The 25,488-nt window shown below is 39.8% G+C and overlaps 1 protein-coding gene across 2 annotated transcripts in view; it reads left to right on the forward strand.

Annotated features, from left to right (window-relative positions):
- LOC126399539 (zinc transporter ZIP11-like) overlaps positions 1-25,488 on the forward strand; it is a 188,265-nt gene that overhangs the window by 34,144 nt on the left and 128,633 nt on the right. For both annotated transcript variants that reach the window (XM_050059568.1, XM_050059569.1), the window contains exon 4: positions 8,583-8,741. In XM_050059568.1, coding sequence (XP_049915525.1) covers positions 8,583-8,741 — 159 coding nt within the window. The remainder of the gene's footprint in view (positions 1-8,582; positions 8,742-25,488) is intronic.

Here is a 25,488-nt window from a genome sequence, read left to right on the forward strand (position 1 = left end):
GCACGTTTTAAAATACATTTATTTTATCAATTAGTTATTAACTTTTACTATTTTTAGCAACTTGCCCGATCGGGCAAGTGAGTTGTTAGTTTACATGCCCGACCTTGAGTTTTACTTGCCCCGGGCAATCGGGCAATCCTTATTGTTGAGCCCTGTGTGGAGGTCTGACCCAGAACCCTCTATGAGAGGTTCTACAGGGAACTCTCTCTGGGTGTTCAATCCAGAACCTTTCCACCCTTTAAGGATATTAACAAGAACCTACCCAGGGGTGAAAACATTTTATATTTCAAGGGTTTCATCTAGAGCCCACCCAGGAGGTTCTGTTGAGAAACTGTTTTATTCCACTAATTATAGTTTCAGTTTAACGGGTTAGCCTGGGGCCCAGGAAACCATGTCCAGCAGCCTTGGATTTCATGAGGCTCATAAAGGGCCGGGGCTGATGTGGTTCAGCACAACCCACAACACCCATGGTTCACAATCATATTTTTAGGGGGTGAAGCTTTTGTGAAGTAATTACCACTTCAGCCTTTGCTATTTTAATGGTGCTGTGGATCTCAACTCTTACCAGGATGTGCAGTGGCGGAATGGACAGTATCTCTGCACAACAACCAATTAACATAGTGCCTGTTCAATATGGGTACGCATTTAACCGTTGTATTGCATAGAATGATGGTAAAGATGTCAACTATGGCAGAACACAAGTAAAATTAGTTGATTAAGGGGATCCAGGTATATCTACATTTAAAAATGCCATTTGAAACATGGGAAAACATTAGCTCCTTTTCCAGACATTTCCAGGAACATTTATTTCCAGGAATTTATTTACCTGGGCAAAAGAAGTCTTGGTAATCTGTGTGGTTTGCTTTTCCACCACAACTCAAAGTTCCAGAAAATGTATTCAAATCAGGCTGATGACGTAGATGATTCGGCGTGTGCCCTATATTTAGCGCCGCCAGCTTGTTGGCTGGTAACATTATTTGAAGGTACGATCTTTTAACACCCACGCTTTCAGCAATCCTTGAAGAACCCTTTTTTCAAAACAAGAGTCTTCAGAAGCAAATGGTTCTGGAGAGGACCTCAGCCCTTCAGGAAAAACCCTTTTGGAGACCTTATTTCTGAGAGTGTAGTCGTTGGTTGATTTCGAGAACCCCTCACTTACTTTTTCCTTCGATTATTTTTCTATTTGTGTGACAGGGTTGTTATTTATTCATGAACAGGATAGAGTGTATACAGACACGCTATCGGCTCTGTGAATGACTCGAAATATTTCAGTATGGACCAAAGTGGAAGACCAATTGACCCACCAACAGTCACACTGAGAGATTTTTCCTATATGACTTTTCTCTCATGCCTGTTGTATATTCAGTAGCTGTACAGTGCAATACAAATTCAGGCGTGAGGAGGATCCTGTGTTTTGTTTTGTCTGCTGCCTTACATTATTTATGGCTGGAACTACCTGTGTGGGTGCCTGGAAATCTCATTTTCCCAAGCGAGAACTTAAAAGACACAATTCACTCTGGCAATTTTTTTAGACAACAAGGTCAGGATGTTGAAATAAAGTAAAAAAATAGCAATAATGATAACTAAACCTATTTCTGACTGCAGTTTTTGTACAATTTTCCCCTAAATGCCAGATGCTAATACATGCATATGCTTTAGAATTCCAGCTCGGTTCACATGTTCTTGTGATAACAGGGATATTTCTCAGGCACAATGCTCCATATCTCAGTTGCAAAAGGGTTAGTGTTTGGCCCTGAGTGAGACAGCGAAGCAGTAATTGGGTGCTGGCATTGGTGTTAGACAGGTGTTTCAATAGCCTTGGGACTGCTGAATTGAGACTTAATGAGTGAGACTAGAGATTGTGAAATGGACCTGGGGTTTGGCTGCTGGAAATGCAAATTAGAGAGAGAAACCATAAAGGAAGAAAGAAAAAAGTACTTTGCTGATAGTGGAATGGAAAAAGAGGAACAGAGAGTAGTGGCAATAAATTCACAGTAGGAGTTAGAGATTGAAACAAATAGAATATACCACCATTGTGTCTCAGGTGAATTAAATAAGATTTACTTATTGACCTTGAAATCCTCAAATAATGTGATATCAGCATCTATACCCATCCCTACAAAATTGTTTTTTGAATAGCAGGCTGCAAGCTCTATGCTCTCAGAAAGCTGGGATAAGAAAGATTAGATTGTCTCTCTTTGCCCTCTTGTATCACAGACCGGCATAGTTGATAAGAGTTTTCTATGTGGGGTTAAGTAATGTCATGTTGTTATAGCATTTATGTTCAAATATTTCAAACTGTTCTCTCTCATTGCCATGTGGAGCCGTCAGCATGTGAAATTGCCTATTGCTGTTTTGAACCCCACAGTATAAATCACAGTCACCCATATTTCTATGATGAAACACAGAATGATTTTCTCTATTTCAGCCATAATTTTTGAAACCATTCCTTTTGTCTTTGGAAAAAACAACAACAACAAAAAACGAATGCCTGACACGAAAAACTCTACATCAGACTGGCCTTTCTAAAACCTTTTGTTTGAATTTAGAGGCATCTGAGCTGAACATTCATGTCCCAGTCAATGACTAACCATCTTGTATAAGCATTTACAAAAAGCAAAATCAGTTATCTTTCGTCATTTGTTATGAACACTTCTGTAAGATGATTAATTTTATTTCTTTGTCCACTTCCAGCAGTCAGGACAATTGGTGTCCTGAAGTAGATATAATTATTAGAACTGTTGAACCTGCAGACCTCCTTTCTTTACTGTTAGTGATGTTTGTATTGTCAGCACAGCTAGTGGTGCTAACAGAGTTTACAATGCTTAAGGAGTTTTGCAGCTCAAAATGAAGCAGCTTGCTCAACAGGGCTACCCGAAGGGACACCGTAGCAACAGTGTTCCACCACTGGCATGGCATTACTAGCTGTAATCGCCAATTGAGTTATGCCGCTAGTAAGCTCCCACTTTGCCTGGGTGATATGCAGCGCAGCGAGGCCAAGGCTAATTTTAGCTAAACAGTGGAGACGGCAGGGTGGGTGGTGGGCACTACAATATGTTTCTGAATGTTGATGCTGACATTTACACCAAAAAACATTAAAATTTCACCACTTCTAAAATAATAGGGCAATTAAAAGCGATTTTAAAGCTCTTAGAGTCAATGGAGCACTGGGCTTAGAGGAAAGGCCTCTTGTATTCAACATCATTTTGTGTCTCTTTTTTTTCCCTTTTAAAAATGAACTGGTTAGTCATTGTTTCATGGCTGTCAGGCTGTTGAAAATGAAATTAGCCAAAACTGACATTGCTACTTCAAAAAGGGCCGGGCTAGTTGTTCACCCCAATTCCAGTTTTTATGCTAAGCTAAGTACAGACACTAGAGTCATCCAACTCTCGGCAAGATAGCAAATAAGGTTTTTTCCTAAAATGTTGATCTTTTGCTTAAAAGTGAATAACACTGCTCTATTTTTTCGAAAATACTGTAAGCGGGCGATGACTTCATGTCAAAGTTGATCTCATTTCATTTTCTATAGGTGCATATCTGAATAGTAGTAATAGTAATCCTGGAATTTAACTACTCAAACAATCCTATACAAGACCTAAGGCTTGGTTTGCCATACAGAGTATACTATACTTGCAAAGTTGTGTCTGTGTATATAAATTTTGTGCACCTTTGGGGCATGGCAGCTGTAACAGCAGTGTGTCAAACTGCTCATACCGTGTATGCTCTGGATTTTTGCTAATTAACATGTAGATGGCTCCCCACCTTGACCCAATTGGCACAGAAGTACATGATGTTCTCCGGATTGCAGAATTGCACCCTTGATTGGTAGACGATGGAAAGTGAATGTGAAGAGAGCTGGTGTGGAAGATAAAAATAATTGCCTCAAGAGTGTTCTTTTCCATGATTATAGGTTATGTGTAAGTGCGGCGAGGTATGATTTAAAGTTGAGCAAATGAGCAAAGTCTTACAAGTTGTAAGTTAACACAGAGGCTACTACTACTTTATGGGGATCATCAGTATGGATGGAACCAGTTGCTATTTTTGACTAACCACTTTGCTTGGATGAAATTACCTCTTAGAACTAAAAACTAAGTGAAGTGGAGCAGTATTGAATGGAAACAATTTTAATCAGGCTGCTTTGTTGTAAGTAGCATGAGTACAGGTAGGCCTCTAAAACCAGAGTTCCCATTAAGTCAGTGTCCAGCCATGTGCTTTGAGGAATAAATTGACATCAATTTAATGGCAAGAAATTCCTCCCACTCTGGTAAAGGTTTAACGGATTCGAAAAATCAGTTGATGCACTAATTGGTTAGTTTGAAAGCCTAGATGTGGAAGCATATTTCAGTGAGTGGTACAGGACTGAAACATGTCGCTCCAAGCAGCATGTAAATGGACATGAACAGTTGTCGTTAGGATATGTTGAAGTGCTTTTTTTAATACTTGTGCAAACAAGAATGTATTTTCTGTTTCTCTTTTCCAATCCATCTCACAACAGAAGGCTGGAACAACCAGTCAGCTTATTTATGCTGCCAACGTGTTGTTGAGATGTGGGGAGGTGTGTGCGCTGGCTCCTCTGTGAATCTTTACAGCCCACAGTTAGCCATAACACACTATTATAGATCTGCAGAGATGTTTAAGTGTACCCATGCAGACCTATAAATTCAGCCGTAGAGGGAATATATCTACAGTACAGAAACATAAAAAATATCAAACAATATCTCAGAAATGCCTTTAAGGAATTTCTTCAGATGCTTCAAATTCTTCCTTCAAACTGAAGGATGGACTGATATGATTTTAGTGGTTAAAAGTCAAAGCTTAGGGTCACTGTGACCTTACACCAGTCCCATTCTTGTTATTGTGATATTTCAGGAATGCCTTGAGGAAAAAAAATTGGCACAGACATCCACTTGGACATAGATGTACTGATTGGATTTTGATGGCCAAAGGTCAAGGTCACTGTGAACCTGTTTTGGCCATAACTCAAGTATTCATACAGTTTTCTATCCAAAAGGTCAGAGGTCAACTTCAGTGTGACGTCATAATGCCCCGCAAAAACACTTTTATGGCCATTACTCAACGCCATAACTTGGGAACAGAAGGGGAGACATTTGGTCAGATACTGAATTGGTGACACCAATCTTGGGTGTCTACCTTGAAATGTTGCTGATTGTAAAAAGCTTCTTCAAGATATGTTTAAAGCGTACAAATTTTAGAATTTGTAGCTTCTTTCAGCAACATCCATATTTGCATCGTCTGCTGTCATGGTTCCATATGAGTCTGGACAAACATGGACGAACTCTGCAACTTGACTGGTTGGTGGAGGCATACAACCGCAAGGTGGTACTGGGGGTGTTGACTAACTGCATGTTTATAACTGAACTCGTGTTAGTGGTGCTTTTGTTGTACTTGTACTGTAGTACATTTCATAGAAGTATATTTCTAATATCTTAACCCCCCCATGTTTATAGATGGGGTGGGCAAAACATTAGAAACACATCAACGTAATAGTCACGTACAATTCCACTTAAAAATAAAATCTTGCTAGCTAGAATAGATATGATACCTGATATTGTGCTGTAGTTCTGTATGCTACATATTTATGTTCATTAATATTATTGCTGCAGTAATACATTGCAATAGTGTTATATAATGTTAATGCAATATTCCCCACACAGATTCTTAGCTAAGTTCAGTTTGGAGTTTCTTTTTGGCTTCTCTGTGATAGCTTTGTCCTACTTCTGTTGCCAATGGAGAGATGAAGAAGCCAAATAAAGACAAAGAAATAAAGTTAATATTCTACCCATCCTGTCTTTTGAATCCAGCTTATTACTCTGTTCTCTCTCCTTGCTTATTGCCTCATGCGGCCAACTTAGGGATTAAGTGGGAAGGTGGATACACATTCAGATCAAGTGAACTGTAAATGTAAGTGCAAATTGTTCTTTGGTATTAATATAAAAGTAGCATGAGTTCCTGCTGGGGTAAAAGACTAAGAAACTCTGTTTGGGAGTGTCAAGACAGGTTATACTGTAGATGGAAATAAAGATGGGATCATTTGTCCTCTGTAGGCATGATGAGGACTTGATTGCCGCCAGGTTTTGACAATTCAACATGAATAAGACTGGAATGAAACTGTTAAGTTTTCCATAATTCACAAGTTTCTAGCTCAAAGTTCCATTTTGAGCCAAACCAAGTGAGTTGCAATCAACTTTGGCAGTCTTACACTGTCTGACTGACAAAGCTGACTGGATTTGGTGCTAGAGGTGCATTACTTTTGAGTGCTGGAGCTGGCTGCAGCCTAACAATGCGCCTCCATTACTTTTGATTGGCAGGGCTGAACACACACTCGTGTTTCGCATTCCCAGTGCTGATACAGTGTCAGGAGGCAGCTATGTGAGAAGCTGAACTCAAACAGAATAAAGAATGGCATATGGCAAATTTCTGTGATAAACAATAGAAGCTGCAGTTGCGTTGCGTGCATAACACAAAGCTTGAAAACACACACTAATGTGATCAGACATAGAGAACCCTCCCCTCTCTATTTGGACCTTGACAGCTGACACAAACCAGACCAGGCTTTGAAGTGAAAGGTGGGATTAATTACCTGAGAATGCTGAATAAACTAGACACATACAAAGACGTAGCACCCATATCGGAACATGGACACACGCATGTAAACTAGGGAAAGTTTAAACTTTTTTGTTTACAGGGCAGGAAACAATGTTCATTGGCGGTAAGACTAAACACATTACTGTATTTTACTATATATCAGAAATGTTTTGAATTCACTAGAGGCTTTTTTTTTTTTTAGATCAATTAGACTTCAGCCAGATCAAATTGCTTTTACCTCTGCACATTGCTATTTAGTGGGAAATCTGCAAAACATTAAACCTCATGCAAGAACATTTTTGTATTATCTAAACATACAATTTTCTTGAGGGTTGTTTGTTCCAAGTCAGATTCATCCAACTCTCGCAATGGCCACCTGTCAAGTCAAGACAGAGGACAGCGGACATATAACAAATGGACCGAAAACTATTCTAAAATACTACAGGTATTTTTCAACCTGGACCCAATTTTTCCATGTTTTTGTGTCTAAGTGTCCAATGCGATCAACAGTTTTTGAAATTGGCCCAGTATTGAGTGATACCCCTGCAGACAGCAACAGAAAAACATGCTGCAGCGTAACCACTTGGGGCATGTACGCATCGTCAATTTACATCTGCTAAAAGTACTTGTGTTTGCCACTGACAGGCTCAGGTTAAAAAGATACTTTTCGTTTAACCAGAAACAGCTACAAATTTGAATCGCCAATCCCACCAAACTCCATCTCAATGGACAGTAATTTAATCAGCGTAAAACACACTTAATTTAAAGGTGATGGGAACTAAATAAAACTCTGTTCCAACAATTATCAGCTATAGTTTGGTTGAACCAAACCCTTAATTCACCCAGGTAGATGTGAAAATAAGCTGTCTCTATTGACGCTAAAGTAACTGTTTATTTAAATGCAGTCTGTTGGAATTGGTGATGCCATTTTCAGGTCTGTCTCTGGTTAAACAAAAAGGGTCTTACTCTTTAACAAAAGCTCTATCTCTGTAGGGATATTTTTCCAAATGTTGCCAGACCCTTAGAATAATAACCTGAGCCTGTCAGTGGCAAAAACAAGCCCTTGTAGTGGATAGAAATTTACAGTGCAAACATGCCCAGAGTGGTTACAGTGCAGACTGTTTTGCTGCTGCCTCTCACTCAATACTGGAATAATTTGAAAAGATGATGTTCCTATCAGTCACTTAGACACAAAACTCAGGAAAATAAGGTCCAGGTTGAAAAATACAGAACTTTACCTTTCATATTTTCTTATGATTTTGGGCTGTACAATGACATAAACAAAGAAAGAATGGTTTGACATGGAGTTAAAATGGGAGGTGGTCAAGGGGTCAAGACAGACATAGAGAATAATATAGCCTACAGTAGGTGATGCAACACATCTGTTAGGTTATGAGAGTTTTTGTTACATCTACCATGCCAGAATATGCCAATAAAATCATCTAGTGAACAAAACATGAATTGTGCATTCAGTATATTTACGTTGTTTTCATTTAGTTGATTCCAGTATCTTATTTAAACTCTAAATTCATTCATATTACAGGTTTCGAATTCTTAATTCAAACAAGTGTATTCTCCTTGTAGTGACACACAGGCTTTCTGTATATGACTTGTACGACAACATCTTTGATGACAGGTCTGAATCACTCATATTTTGCTCATGCCCAAGAGAAAATTCAAAATATGAGGAAATATTTAAATCGCTTGTACGTGCAGCTGAAGAATAACTGTGTTTATACCAGGGGTTCCTGCATAAGGCTCAATGGATATTTCAAAAACTGTAAAACATCCCCTTCAGATCGGCTCAGTTACAGTATTTATTTTTGAACTAACTTATTTACAATGAACATTTCCTTGTGCATAATAATAATTTGTAATTAGGCTGCCATATTTCTGTGTTTGAAGGCACATGAGAAACTGCAGCTATGAAACACATATTAATTTCCCATCTTTTTTTCCCCCATCTCCCTTCTCAGGTAATGCTGGCTGCCTCCTATTGGTCTTTGCTGGCACCGGCGATCGAGATGGCGGAGGATTCTGGGAAGTACGGCTCATTTGCTTTCTTGCCTGTGGCTGTGGGATTCACACTCGGGGCGGCCTTTGTTTACTTCGCTGACCTTGCCATGCCCCTGCTGGTAAGAACTCTATCATTCTCTGTACTGAAGACTGCAAGCACAGTGTTTGCAGTGGTACGTGAGCACTGACTGTAGCAGGTGCACAGCTGTGTTGATTGTGGTGGATTATTTAGAGAACTGAAAGGAAAATACTCATCAATACAATTATTGAATGTACAGCAGAAAATGAACAAAAAGAAACAAAGTGACTCCTCAGGGTTACATATCAGTTGCAGTCATATTGAGGGCATAACCTCTCTGAGAAGTTTGTGGAAACAATCGGCTGTTGCCTGAGGTGACTCAGAGTTATTGCTACACTGAAAAACGTTGTTTTTTCTTCAGCTTTGACTTCAGCTGCTGGTTGATCGATGGAAAACAAGAGAATTAGTCTTGGCGTCATGCCAGTAAAATGTGTTTTAGAGGATTAATTAATAAAGGGGGACCTGCTGCAGTAACCTGTAACTTTAGATGATAACTTCTGAATGCCTTTATTCTACATAGCCCTTGCTCTTTGCATATTGTTAAGCTTTGTGAGTCAAGGCAGAGCCAAGTGAGCAAGTTGCATAATTATTCACAACAAATAAGAAATGCCTAGATTAGGTATAAAGTAACATCTTAGTGTCTGAGTCCATTAGTAACCCAGTGATTTATGAAAATGTTCTACATGTTTGTATTTTTCTAACTAGTACAGGGGATGATGGGAAAATTATCATAAGAAGCTTTTCATTTATAAAACAAACTAACCTGAAAGAAGTCTGAAATCATAATTGGATAAATTGAGACCTGACCCTGACTTCTATTCCATTTTGTTCCAGACTACCGTGTTATCTTATCATGTTTTTTTGTCCCTTAAAAACTGAAATTAGAAAGTTCCTTTTAAAGTCTGAACACTTTCACTTTTCTGGCTGTGATTAGTATGTAATTGTATGGGCCTTTTTTAGGACTCCGCTCAAAGAAAATATGAGGGAATCAGAATGCTGTAGTATTAATCAAAATTACTGCAAAAGCTGTCTAGGTGTATGATGGTTTCTTCTGTGCGAGCGTCCCATAATGTCTGAAAGAGGAAACAGCTTAAAATGAAGTACTTGAGTTCTGAAGTAGAGCTGATCATTTTAGAGCCTCTTAATGTTTAGATGCTACCAGGCATGTAGAACTCATATCCAGTCTTGAGTCCTCCCCCCAGACATTTTTAATCTTGGACTTGGCACTCTCTGCCCCTGGTCTTGATTCTTAAGTCTCTGGTTTTTGTGTCAGTAGTAGAGCAAATATCTAGTCATTTTTGTACTGTAGGATGAATTCTCTCCCTTCCGTCTCTCAATTTGCTGCCTGCTTGTCAAGATAAAAACTCACGAGCAGGACCTGGCCTGCAAGCTAAGGACCAAAAACTCGATCAGTTAGTCTATGGATGTTGTTTTTGATTGATATTTTGGATAAAGGTAACAAAAATTGCTTTTTCTTGTTTGATATTAGATCAGTGACTATGTATATATAGATAGGTATCCAGTAATCTCAAGATAGAAACTTTTTTTCCATTGAACCAACCAGTTACATTATCTGCAACTCATTCAAAAGCACATGCCCCATACACAGCACTGTCAACCCTTATAACTTGGTGCACGTGATGGCAGGAAACATCAGATATCTTCAAACTTTAAGGTCTAAATGCAGTTCCTGAGGGTTCCTGCTTCGATCCCGGGTGTGGGAGCCCTTCTGTGAGGAGTTTGCATGTTCTCCCCGTGTCAGCGTGGGTTTTCTCCGGGTACTCCGGCTTCCCACAGTCCAAAGACATGCAGATTGGGGATCTAAATTGTCCGTAGGTCTTAATGTGAGTGTGAATGGTTGTCTGTCTCTATGTGTCAGCCCTGCGATAGTCTGGCGACCTGTCCAGGGTGTACCCTGCCTCTAGCCCAATGTCAGCTAGGATAGGCTCCAACCCCCCCGCGACCCTCAAGAGGATAAGCGGCTAGAAAATGGATGGATGGATTGTTCAGTGACATTTAGCAGGATAGCTCTAGGGTTGGGAATGTCGGTCTGTTGGTCAGTCTGTCTGTTGGTTGATCTACCACTTTGGTCCAGACTGAAAGATATCCACAACTACTGGATGGATTGCTATGAAATTTGGTACTCTGGTGACTCTGGTGATCCTTGACGTTTTACCTAGCTTTAGTTTATGGCCAAATACCTGCAAAAGTAATGACATTCTCATCAGACTCAGCTGTAGGCTACTTTGTGTTGAGTGCTAATTAGCTAATGTTAGCATGCTAACATGCTAAAAAAAGGTTGACATGGAGAGCATACTAAAGTTAGCATTTGGCTCAAAGCACGGCTATGCCTAAATACATCAGAGTGTGTCCTCCAAAGTATGACCACATAGGTCATATTAAGAAGCGGCATTTATTCACATTCATTGTTAGCAGTGACCTCCTGTGGTTGTAGTAATTGAATTGGGAGCAAAGGGGGAAGTCAGGCAATGTAGTATAAGGGGCAACAAACTTCGCTTATGGTGGGAGGTAGGGGAGGCGGATGGGTCACACAAACCAGGGTTGGAAATTAGCACCAGCCACGACTCAAATGCTGGTAAACTATGCCAGCAACTGTTAGATTTTCTTAAACAACCAGCCAAAATAAAAAAAGTGGCAGGTGGACAAAAAAGTTAATTTCCAACCCTGACACAAAGAAAAGACTTACATCTAAGAGACCATGTTCTGTGTGAAACCAAAAGGGAATATTGAGTTATTTTACCAACATAATGTAGTATGTGAGATTCATTAAATTATATTAGTAACAAACACTTATTTTAAGCCAAACAATGACCTTTTTTCTAAAATTAACAATGTAGTTTTGGTGCAACTGCGACCGTTTCAAAACATATTCAAAACTGCAAGTGTTAACAGCCAAATCCAAGCTATTCAGTTGTAGATGCACTAATTTAGGAAACACTCATCTGGATGGTATTAGAAGGTAAGAACGTATGACCTATGTGGTAAAATGGGTTGGAAAGACACCCTCACAGAGCTGCCAGCATGGCTGTAGACTCTTAGTCTTGTTTTGATTTAAAAGTTAAATATATGGAGTCTGAAAAATATCAAAATACGCCTCAAACCCACTATTTGCAATATGTTATGTGCTACAATTAAGTGTATAATTTGAACTGTAGGACACGATCTGTAGCGCAGTTTCTGTAATTTGCTTTTTTTTTCTTCTTCTTTTTCTTGGACTTGGTCCCGGAGCTGTTTGAACTTGCCCGGGACTAAATAGTTTTGACTACAGCCCTGAATTCTACAGGATCAATGCCACTTATGGTCAGTTCACTTTGAAAAATGAGGCAAGGTTATTATTATTTTAACAGGATTATCTGTGCTGCCCTGCTCAGCACATAATGCATTTTGATTCATGACCCTTTGGCAGGTGAATGAGAAAGTCAACTGATTGTGATTATATTTCAATATTTAAAGAGGTGTACAAGTCTTGAATAACAAAAAGCTGAATCCTATAGTTAAAGATTTTGTAAGAGAAGAAGAAGAAGCAGAAAAAAGGAAGAATTGTTTCATTAATCTGCAGCAGAAAATAATAATAATTGTCTTTGTAAAATAGAAAGTCATCATCATAGTGTTGCACACATCAACAATATCTGATGAATAAATCAGAACATCATCAGAGCCTTGTTCTGACCTGAGTTTAACAGAACAGGGAAGGGTAGAGACGGGACACAGAGAGACAGAAATGCGATGCAGCCGCTGCAGTTGAAGTAGCAGAGAACAGCTGTTGCCTTAAGCTCCTGCAGTCACACCAGGACAGCAGCAATGACACGAATTACATATGAAGGAGCGGCTGACACATCACCATCATGCACACTCATACAAGATGACACACAGTCACATAAACACAGTGTACTGAGGAAGATGGGCAGTGAAGGAGGAGGATGATACATCCTGTCTATACATAGACAAGCTGGTGCAAACATATGTGATGTAAGCATGTTTGTGGTTTTTGTACGGGTTCAGTCTGTTGGGATTAGTGCCGGGCGCTGGTGACGTCCTACTGATCAGGGTGTAGGTTACCTTTCTGCTCTGATTCACATTATGAGTTTTGAACACTATGGACTGATTTGAGCTAATTTTGCCATTCTGTAATGGGTGTGCATGTGTAGAGATGTAACATTTGGGCAGTTATATTTGCCTTTTCCTGCTGAGGTGTCACCACACATATACTGCTACATTGTAAGGCATTTAAAATGGTTCCACTGCTGCCTTAAAAAATGTGAGTAAACTGAACTTTAACAACTACTTAAAGTGGTCTTATGAGTTTTGAAAATGTAAAACCAGTAAATTACTGTGTATTAAAGAAACACAGCAAGATCATGAATGATTTCTTCCCATTATGAAAAAGAGGGGTCCTTGGAGAGTTTTAACTCTTAAACAGTCAAGTTTCTTTAGGAACTTAAATTGATGATTACACTGAATTACATTCATCCAACTTATTATTTTAATTCCAAAGTCTTCAAGGAAAAGAACCCTCATGTTTACTAGTTCTTAGGTAATCTGAAACTAAAAAGCTAGAAAGTTTTGTTTTATTTTTTATGCCCTGGCTGGGGGCATTTGTTTTTGGGTTGTTCATTGGTCCATCTGTACCATTTTTGTGAATGTGACATCTCAAGAACATCATGAGGGAGTTTCCTCTAATTTGGCACAAACGTCCACTTGGACTTTTTTGCGCTAACTCAATACCTCATTTGCTAATTATAACAAAATTTCACACAAATGTGTAATAGGATACCTTGAAGAAGCAATGACATCTTTTTTCCTAAAGGTCACAGGTCAGCTTCACTGTGACATCATAATGTGCTTCAAAAACACTTTTCTGGCCATTATTCAACGCCCTAACTCAGACACACAAGAGGAGACATTTGGTGAGATCCTGAATTGGTGACACTAATCGTGGATGTCCATTTTGAAACTGTGCTGATAGTTTCCGTGGTGCCAGGTTGAAGATGTGTGTGAAGCATCCATGTTTTAGAATGTGTAGCTTCTTTGCAGTAGCAGCCATATTTGTAGCATCTGTCATGGCTACATATGAGTTTAGACAAGACATGGATGTAAGAGGTGTTTATTCTAGTTTGAATTATTCGAGACTAATAAAACGTCTTTATTCATTTTGAGTTCATGAAAAGATTAGTTGATTCCACTTAATTGCCGAATGATGGTAACAGTGTACAACGATGGCAACTCGGCCTTTAAAGTGGTGGCTAAATCTGCGATTGCCGTCAAAGTAAATGTTCATAAATTAGTTTAGAAATCATAAAAACGAATAACTTTGTAAAGTATGAGATATCTACAAACTTCTATATCATACTCTTATTCGTACCTCTTATAATTATATATTCTTTACATCTGTAACGAATCACAATTTCCCCTTGGGGATCAATAAAGTATTTCTGATTTTGATTCTGATTCTTCACTCAGAAAAACCAGAATTACTTTTCTTTTTAATCAATTTATTTAGACTAACGTTTTCTTTTTATGGAGGTTTAAATACAATTGTGTATCATTACTTGATTATTTAAGGCAGGTGGATAAAATGCTATTTTACTTTTATATTTTCTGAACACGCGTTTGTGTATGAACATTCTGTCTCACCAGGTATTTGCTTGTAACTGTCAGTCATAATCACATAGTAGAACTTGGTCCTGCCACCCTTTGCTGCAGTCTAATATCTTAAGCCACTCCTCTTATTTCAAGCTTTCTTGAAAATAGCTTTCTTCCAAAAAAAGAAAAGTTTGTCACCAAAGAGACTGTGATGAAAACTTAAGACCAAAAAGGAGGCACTCTCTGCTTTGAAACACAGATTAGACACTCACTTTCAGCTGTACTACAAGTCTGCTTAGCCTTAAAGGTAGCCATTAAGATCTAACCCAGTCATTTGCTGCCTCTCCACTCAACTCAGCAGGCACTAATTGGGAGGCTGACCTCTCTGGCCTAAAACCACCAATGCTGCACTTCAGTACCTGCACTCTGTTGGTAGTCTGAGGCAGAGGGGATGCTCTGAAAAGAGATCTGTATCAGCAGCGATGGACAAACAAACCAATCTTGAAGCAATTAGGCTTTCCAGCAAATTGTGTCGAATGGGTTTTATTTCTGAAGGCTTAAAGCCTTCACAGGGGGCACATGCTGCTCAAAGTGATTTACAACAGGCAAGCAATTGTGGAAGAAATTGCGGGGTCAGTTAAGTAATGATGAGCAAAGTTGTTTGTTGGTACAATTAAAAATAAGTGTGGAGAAATAGTGCTAGGAACGTGCTTCGTAAATATGCTTGTGTAGCAGCTCACGGGACGGTGAGCAATGGAGGGACAGGCACAATGGGACATTTTTTTATTGTAATTCTAAATCTTTCTGACATTTTTCTGTTTAACTTTTTCATATGAGTGTTCCAAGTTGGATTCACCAAACTTTTTTAACTGCACAAACTCGAAATCGCTAATTTCAGCCATAGACTGGAAAAATAAAGGACATGGCTACCATGACATCAGCCATTGGTTTGTTGTCACCTGTTTTGAAGCCCCGAGTTTGGAATTTTAGACATCGCCATCTTGGTGTTTTGGAGCCAGAGGTGATTCGATTTGGGTGAGAGGCTGGCGTTGTGGAGGTGTGAAGGGTGGCTCTGACTGAGAAGCTGAGTACACTGTCATTAGACAACCTGCCACTCAAAGAAGCCCACCCTTAATTATGTATAACTTTAAGCCTTAATAAAATATAAATGGGTGAGTTATAAAAAAATTCACCCCTGTACAGTACAGAGGGAAAATTAGCTGTAGAGACCAAAACTGTTTTTTGTACCAGGCTGTAAACACGTTTATTTCTGCTGCAGAGTTTAGCACTTTAACATGGGGGTCTGTGGGGATCGACTCGCTTCTGGAGCCAGCCTCAAGTGTCCATTCAAGGAACTGCAGTTTTTGTCACTTTTGTGTTGGCTTCATTTTTCAGCCTCAGAGTTTGCAAGTTGGTTTCAGCCTGATGAACATTAAATTTGATGCCCATAAAATGCCATACAGGCTGCCTGTTCCACTCCATTTGTGCGCAGTCAGTTAAACAATTAGCGAAAGAAATGAATACAGCTGACAATGATGTGTCATCAGCGCAGTTCACTGTAACAGAAGCAAGAGAGAATGGTCATTTATTTTGTATTCATTTTACATTACTAACTTTAATTTGGGTTTGGTAACATTGGTAAACACAATTAGAAGGCATTAGGATTCTCAAGTCAAACAAGTGCTCCTCCCTTTGTGAACAAAGGTAGACTAAGTGTACTTGACTTGAACAATGGGTCTTTTCCACTTGTGATTTCCTTTGTACCCACAAGAAAATTGGTGAATGCAACAAGCTTAAATATAACATGACATGTTAATTTGTTTGACTTGTTCTTGCGTCAGGCCCAATATCTTGGACTACATATCCATCAGTTGTGAGGGGTTGCACTCTATCACATGTTCACTTTCCATAACAGTCATGATAAGTGTGAAGAAAGTCTTTAAATGCAATGTTTATGTTGTTCTATTAGAAAAGAGAGTGTTAGTGTAAACTGCCCCAAGTTCTTGAAGCCTGTCTCAAAGCTTCTGTATCACCTATACCATCACCTACAATTTAAAACCCAGTTGTCTTTGCCATAACTGGGATGGGAGAGCTTTGCCAGCATGTATCTATCTCTTTCTTTGCTCTTTCTGTAACTGGATTCAGAATATCTTGGTATACTTTACCTTACCTTCAACTACCCACAACTAGATGCTTTTTTGGCACTCTAGTAAGACAAGAACTTCGACTCCCAGCAGTGTTAGTTAAAATGTACTGTGTACTGTGTCCAGACCTTTGAATCTGCCACCTCCACTCAGTTGATTCTTCTGGCATCATGACACGGAACAGTGGTTTCTTGGTCGAAGTAAAAAATGGTCTATTCTTGACTCGATTTATCACTCAGTGCCGCATGGGTGAATGTTGTTGTCAAGCTGTTGTCAAGTTGTGCACCAGAACCAATAAGGGGAAACCACAAGAATGGCAATGCTATAGACAAGATAGATGTTGCTATCGCGGCTGTTCTAAATCAACGTCTTCCCAATATCAATCGACATTGTAGTTTGTTTTACTTTGCGCTGTTCCACTCTTAAAAACCCCGGCGCAACAAGTAAGTTGGCATGGCTACACATCAGAGTGGACTAAAAATGACATTAGATTCAGGTTGATACTTTGGTGTCTAGTAAATGGTTAGGGAAAAATGGAATCCCTCTCCTCCACAAGAATTGGTTAGGGTGGACGCAGTGTCAGACTGAAGATGGAAACGGAGTGGAACGAGTTGACATTTTGTCAGGAAACTGCATTTCTGCAGTAAGTGTGAAAAAAAAGTCTGGGAACATTCACATTTTTCACCATTTTATTAGAAGTTATCTTTTTGCTATTTGGTCTCAAGCTAGCAGACTAATATTACATATCCTCATTGACTGCTTTTCTTTGCTACCTCATATCATTCTTGTCATTTAATCTGTCATCCCCCTCATTTTTCAGTGTCATTTCATTTCATTTTCTTTTGAATTTCCCACTATATCACTCATCCACATCTCTGCTTTATTCCTTGATCCTCTAATTCCTCCCCAGCCCTGCTTCCTTTTCAGTTCTCCACATATTCCACCTCTTGTTCGTCTTCTTCTCCTTCTGCCCTTTCATTCGTTGGTGCCATGGTGACAGCAGTAGAAAACGTCAGGCTGTGATAATGGCTCGCACAAAATCAACTGGGACCATAGGGGGGGTCTTCCACACACAGCGGGGGGCCATCAGTGTTTGGACAGCTGCTGGTGCCACTTTTACTGGCTCCTCAACAAACACTGGGACTGAATGAGAAGAACGATTGAGGAAGGGCAAGATGGACAGAGAGGGAGAGCTGGGGTTGACAGGAAGAGAAAGATGGAAGCGATAAGGCAATGGACACAGGGGAAGATGAGAGAGGGAGAGAGGTTGGCAGAGTGCAGGAAGGAGCGCAGAGAGCTTCCCAGCTTGGTGATGAAAACCAAGTAACCATGACACTGTGTAATGGTTCCAATAAGACATTTTATCACCACTCCTATTCCCTCTCTTTCTTCCCACATATCTCTATCTTGCCACCTCTCACAATAAAGGGCATTATATTAACATCTTAAATTGTCTTCAATACAGTAGTTTTTGTTTTGGAACCATGTCATGGCGATTGAACTCGTATCTTTAAAATGCAGGGGGGAGAGTTTTTGTTCCAACAACAAAATATGAGCTGGAGTATTGAAAGCCCAAAAGCATCACACCTGGTAAGGTAATTGCTGAGCGGTTGGTTTTAAAGCCCAACTTGCAGGTTGGAGACCATGGTGAATAAATGTGTAGGAAAATGATGTAGAAACTTGATTAAAACAAAAAAACAAAAACATATACACACTACAGTGACTTTTGGGGTCGTTTTTGTGAGAGAATTTTGCTTCCGCATCTAAAAACCCACTAACCAGAAGTGACATAGCGTAAGGGAGTCNGGGGAGAGAGGGAGAGAGAGAGAGAGAGAGGGAGAGAGAGAGAGATACGAAGATTATGTATATAAGATAATGTGCTGCAGGGAGGTGGATGCCTTCTGGGCTCTGGTGGAGAATCTGACCCCCAGACAGACATAACATGCCTCACACTGCCCATCAACCCTCACGCCACCCGCTCCTGTCTCAAACACGGAGGCCTCCCTCTCCACGGAACCCGCCCGCAACCGCGCATACCCCCAAGGCTCGGGTCTCCCTCTCCGCGGAGACCCGAGCCTCGGGGTATGTGCGAGGGCAGGCGGGCTCCGCCAGGAACATAATCCTCCTGTCCAAAATGAGCGCTGCACGCGACCACGTTTTTGGTCACAGATGAAGCCGTGAAATCGCGCCTCTTCACCTGCACAAAACGCACCCAGGCACGAAAACGGTGGACTCGATGTCCTGACAGACTCGAGTTTGTACAACCTGCACAAACACAATAATTCGGCATAATCACAAATGGTGAAATGCACTGTTCACAACCGAAAAAATACTAACTCACAAGTTTACTACCGCTCAGACTCACTACCACCTACTACTGCGCATTGGACAGAGGCAGGGTCAAGGACGCAGAGTCCCTCTCGTGACGTAGTATCAGGCGATGTTGAAAAAAAAAGCGTTTTTAGAAGAGGAGCTAAAAAATAATTCTTAGACAAGGTTATGTATATATTTTTAAAAAAATTTAACCTGCAAGTTGCACTTTAATATTAGATGGATGGAGTAGGTACAATGTACCAATCAATTTGTCCTCAGCATATTGACTTTCATGAATTCATGGAAAACACTGAATTTCCTGGTGCTATTTCTCAGCTGTAAATGTCCTATTTGTAATGTCAGAAATTACAGTAATTTAACATGACAATCACAGGAACCAGCACAATGTACCTGGTTAAGTGTGCCTCAACAATGCAGGCAAACCAAAGCGCACCACTTACACTCCACTTACACCACTTACACTATACTCGATAATCTCAACCGTAATGCCAATCACAGTGAAACAGTAAAATGGGTTACCAAGTGGAGGGGAAAGGTGTAAGGTAGAAAGAAATATATAAAATGTTACAGTATTAGTATATAATGCAGCATTTATTGCATGTCTGTTTGTCCTGGAAGAGGTATCTCTCCCTTTTTGCTCTTCTGGGGAATCTCCCTTTCTTCCTTCTTTCCTCATGAGAGTTTTTTTTTTTTATGTGTGGAGTTTTTCCTTATCTAACTCAATGGTCTGAAAAGGCTTTTACACTGAAAGCTCAAGTTTGACATTGTGCTAAGAAAGGCCATTTCAGATTGGGAGAGCATTGCACATTCTGTTGATCAATTCATTTCAATTACATTAAATTGAACCTCGACCCCAATTATGCTGACCTCAACCATGCGCGTCCAATGGGACAGGAGGAGGAAGCAATGGCCGTAAAAATATTACAGTAAACTAGAATAATGGAAACATTGTCAGTGTTCTATAACCCCACTCTCTGTTCCCACTGGGATTTGAGTAAAAAGTCTCAAGGATGGCAGAAAATATCAGGACGAGGATACCAGTTTGGAAAAGGACAGATGATAGCGGGCCTAGCTGTTGCAGGTTTAAGTGGTTTTGGGAAGCAAGAGTAGTGTTCCTTAAAAATAGATGGAGATAGAGAGAGGGATGTAGAGAGCGTAATGAAAGAGAGGGAGAAAATAAAAGAAACAGGGAGACTGTTCCATTTTCACTTATTCTTTTCAAACTCTCACTTGCGCTTCTTAGATAATATGTGTGAAGATACAGTGTTTGCTTGTATTTGCAGAGACTTTAATGTGTCTGGTCTCACTTGAATGAAACAGTGCTACTTTCTCAACTTATTATCCTTTGTATCCCACCCTACTAGGCATCACCATAACAACAAATAGTGGTTGGGGCATCAGCAGTGTTGGCACCTTGGAGTAGGAGCATTGCATCATGGTGCACAGTATATCACGAGATCTGGGTTCCCTGTCCACAGTACACAGGAGGCACTTGGCCAAATGGACAGCACTAACAATGACCACAGCACCGCAAATACATGACATCTTTACTGTTTGCCGTGTCCAGAGAATTGCTGTCTTACTGGAGTGACTAACTGGGATGGTTAGTCATGGTTACCCTGGGTGAAAGTCTCAGCTGTTGGGACTCGGTAACTGGGACACGACAACTGTAAAATATCACCTAGGTTGTTTTGTGAAGCTTCTTTGATTCCTGCAGCATTTACTCCATCAGTGTGCTTACACTACAGGTGAAGACAATGAAATTCATACCAAGAGGGCACTAGATAAACCAAACAAACATAGAAAAATATATGGATTTGAGTCATCCATTAATTGAATTTTCTTAAATGTACATTGAATCTCAAAATTTTTGGTACTGACCAAAATGTGTCAGTGGTGTGGTGTCAATTCTTCCTGTTTTAGACTATTTTATTTCGGCAAAGTACTTGTGCGGCTTCTTGTGTTTAGGCAATATTTTACAGTTGTCGATAATTGTCTCTTTTGTTAAGTGGAGCATGGGGCTTTGTAAAAAAAAAAGGTTACTGGAAGTAAGGTTTCAAAACAAACGCAGTTTAAATATGAGTAACAAAACTTGCGTCATTTAAAAAAAAAAAAAAGATAAAAATGAGCCCAAATTGTCTGCAGCAACTACACGAAAATGAACAGATATTTGTATTTTTTTTAATATAAAATTACTGTGTTAGTCAACATTTACTCATACATAAAAAGCAAAGTCTAACACAATGCTTCACTTGTGCTCGTACTGAGGTACATGTTTCTCTTCATAGGTTTTTGCTGATATAAGCTACAAGAAAGGGAAACTAGAGTTAATACGCCAACCATGGTCAGTAAGTCCCAAGAACCTGGATCAGTTGTGCATCTAACCATGTTCCCTATGTATTGCATCTTATAATTCTGAAGCAAAGATCAGGACAGCACTCCAATTTGAATTTTTAACATTGCCACATAGATGTTACAATTCTGGTAATAAGTCAGCTAAGACATAGTAAGACGAAAGGGCTGTCAATATTGTTGGTATCTTTTAGAAAAGGGGTTCTCTGCAGGTGTGAAAAGTGAAGCCAATGCGGAAGTGCCTTAAACCTGCAATCTCCATAATGGCTAGTTGGGGGCAACTCTAAAAAGAAGTCCAGTTGTGTATAGGTCTAAGGGAAAATGAATCTACTTCCCACTTGATTAATTACCGTAATAATGGTCTCAATTGCTAGTTTAAAGTCTACTTCAACACAGCATTATGTTCATTTTGTAACTGCTAGTCCCATTTAGAGTGAACTAGACAATAAAGCAGGTTATGCTTTAGGGCATGGCTAACTGTGATTGAGAAGTCGCTACCACAGCAGTGTTTTTGGGTTCTTAGTCAAATCAATCCTTCACACCTCCACAGCTGCACCCTTTTGTCCATATATGGTCACGTCCGGCACCAAAACCAGCCCTGAGAATTGTGCCCTGATTCCAGTATGTCTTGTATTCGTGTCCACATTGGACGATTCAGCACTTCGCTATTTGCATTGAATACCAGTGTTTAGTGCCAGTGCAGGAAATAATGTTATCTTGATGTAGCAAGGCGGAAAGTAAGGCCAGAGTTTGCAACCTGTAACAGATCAGACTTTATAACTGTTTTTTGTACCATTATCAACAATCTTTCTCTAACTGTAGCCATACCATAAATGCCCCATTATTGCAGAAAACGTATTCAGAATTAGATGTAGAAAAATGTTGTTTTCCAAAGTGGCCTAATTATCTAATATTAACGGTTTTGGCTGATATTTGATGCATTTAAATGAAAAACCCTTGTTGGTTTTCACAAATGTGAGTGACTCCCCATTCAAACTAGTTCAGACAGTTGTAGGAGTTTCTTGTCTGGCCTCTCTAACATCAGGATATTTACCTCTATTCACTCGCTCAGGTGAAGCTGTCAGCAGGACTCGAGACTCATGACCAGGGTCCTTGCTGAGTTGGGTGGATTTGTAGTCGGACCATTGGCGGCCACTAACAGGCTCACTGGATTACTCTGGTGCTGATGTTTGGCTGGTCAAAGTGCAATTCAGAGTAAGGCTTTGTTTATCTGCCAGGTTCATACCTTATTTGTAACAAGAGAGAGAATGTTTGTGGTTGCACATAGCCAGAAGCCATCTGGGAAGCCATCTTTAATGAACACACACAGTCTTTCTCCGTTTGTGTCGTTCTCTCTGGCACACAAATTGGAGAAGAGTGTTGAACAGACATGGCCTAGTTACCAAACAGGTTCCCTCCATTTCAGATGGTCCCAGTCCTATTCTTGTTCTGACAGAACACTGTGCCTTATTACACCTCCACACAAAAGAGCTTAGCAGACCTTATTACATTACTTTGCATCCATAATGAGATATAATGGAAATCAGCCTTCTGCTTGCTCGCTGTGCACTATTGTGTCAATGCATAATGGAGGAAATATGGTTGATGGGAGATTTAAAATTCCTCTGCTGTTGTGTTCTTTTAACCCCTCTAGCTGTGATTGACACACTCCTTCAACCTTGTAGCAATTCCCTGAGCTTTGATTGATAGTGATTGCATGAGACACGGCAATTTAATTAAGCAGAGTCTTGATTTTCTTTCTTGGAGTGTTTTCTTCTGTTCGGCTGTGCTGATTGCTCAGTTAGTCTTTCAGCATTTTAGCATGGTGGGATTAGTGATTTGGACATGAATAAAGATAATTGAACAATGTTAAAAAGCATGATAATGTAATAAAATTATGTTAGCTTGTTAAGTCGTGACACTCATGTACTCCAGCAGTGTATTATTGTAATTACCATATGGGACTCATGAGACAGATTGAAATGCAAAAGCCAAGATAACCTGCCTTTTAGCCCCCAGTCCTGATTCCAGCCCCATAAAAGTAAATGCTGACCTACTGGTGATTGAAGTCATTGTAGCATGTATGTCCATTGTCCAGCCCATAATGCTATGTTTCTAATACACAATTAGATTACATAGGCAAGTCTTGCTAGGTTTATGGCCCATTGAATAATGACTAGAAGGGAAATAAGTGCCCTTCTTGTTGGAGGACCTGATGACACTTGTGATTTTATAGTTAGAGAAAGTCATCTCAAGTCATCTCATTTTCTTTTGTACTAGTTTTGCAACGTTATCCCCACCACTCACCATTGCCATCTTTCTCAGCTCAGCTACCTGTTCCAACAGTAGAGACTGAACTCTGTATATCTGTATATTTGATGCCACTAAAAACCATACCTTCAAGATTTCTATATATACCTTGGTATACTATAATAACTTGATAGCGCCCAAGGTGGCAGACAGTGTTGAGTGGTGAAAGCGAGGCTTGTAGAGAACCAATCTAGAAGCCCATGGTGTCATTATTCTACAAAGTCTTAGGGCTGCTGTGAAACTGCACCTACCCAATTGATTAAGTTTTGCACTGATCTCAGCCTGTGGACCTTTTTGTGGTTGTCCAGCCCAGTTGCATTGGCGTGTGGGTATCTTCTCTGCTGTCCTTTCTTGTTTGCCATTATTCTATAGCCATTACATTGTGCAATCAACATTGGCGTTATAATGATTAATTAAAGCAAAAAAAACTTGTCTATTTCCACTTTTAGTCCATTGAGAAATGTGTGACAAAGTGATCCCATGCCTCTTTTTTGTCATCGTCATCGTCCTCCTCCTCCTCCGTCTATCCTGTCTCAACTTATTGGCTTTTCATAAGAATACACATATTTCTAAATATGCAAATCTCTCAATATATTAATAAATTATGTATCTAATTTAAACATCCGTATCATGATGTCCTCAGGGTGATTTTGGTGGGCACGTCAAAGCTCTTCAGAGCCACATAAAAGTAATACTGCCCATGACTATAAAACTCACTTTCTTGTGTCGAGTATGTCGAGTGCCTCTTTGATAACAACTCTCAAGAGTGCAGTTGAATGATCAATGACTGAAGCAATTTAAGAAACTCTGAATAGATTCCCACAGTAACAATAACATTTTTTAAAGATTTTTTTGGGGGTGCATTTCAGCCTTTATTCAATATTATACAAGAGGTAGACAGGAAGTGAGAGGACTATGAAATACAACAAAGGCCCCATTGATTGTGAAACTGCAATATCTCTAAAGTTTGACACACAGTCTTCTGAACACACTGCTCAACCATATCACCATGTTGTCCAGTGACAAAATAACATCTTTGTGACAATTCTGTTCTTTTTTTCTTTTCCACTTTGGAATGTAGACTGAGAAGACTGGTGGACAGACTGTATAAAACTGCTTCAGAGAAGCATCAAGTAAAACTCATGAAAGCAACTCAAAAAGTTATTCCAAGCAAGTCTGACAACCCTGTGACCTGCAGGGAGTAATCTATGATCACTGCCTGGATTTTTAGCATAGTTGGTCTATCCCTTTAAGACTGCATTGAGCTCTCCTGTCTCCCATTAGACTATTAAATGGCTGACATTTGGAGTCTTGCGCCCTGATAGATAAGGGTTCTTAGAGACACTGCTGCTAGCTGAACGGCTGATGTGTCTGACTTATTATCATCTGACCTATTTTAACAAAACTCTGCTTTGATAATGTGGCATATGCAATTTGATGAGCTCTGTACTTCAGCCTTGTAGTATTATGAGTGTATGCATATTTAACATAAGCGACCCCACTGGGAATGGAACTGGTAACCCCCGCAGCATTAGTATCATCCTTTACACACTCAGCTACACATATGCGTTCTAAGAGCCTGCCTCCCTGTGTGGGAGATTCAAACAGTCAAAGTTACACAGCAGCAGAAAATGTAATGTGAGTTAAGGGGATGTTTTTATATGTGCATAAATTAAAGAATTAGACACAGCTGCATTGTCCTGATTTTGATGGCTCAGCCCTGGTTTGGTTGCTGTCTTCTCATCAACAACATATAAAGTTGATTTAGATTGACACAGAATCAACTTGATTTGAGTGTTTTTGGGCTAGTTTCTTGTTTGTTTGCCTTTTCTTGTCTTTATTTGGCACATGAATAAACATAAAGCTCAGTAGCACTCTGGGACACCTAAGACTATCCTGCCAAGAAAAACGACAGCATCAGTCGGTTCAGCGAATGGTCCAAAATTACGTGTTTATTGTACATTAAGTGACAAGGGCCCCAAGTGGCCATAGGAGTTGTTGCTGCTGTTAAGGTGGGGCCAAGGGGGCCATACCCCCTTGATA

This window comes from Epinephelus moara, chromosome 13 (assembly GCF_006386435.1).
Source record: "Epinephelus moara isolate mb chromosome 13, YSFRI_EMoa_1.0, whole genome shotgun sequence".
Taxonomy (NCBI): domain Eukaryota; kingdom Metazoa; phylum Chordata; class Actinopteri; order Perciformes; family Serranidae; genus Epinephelus; species Epinephelus moara.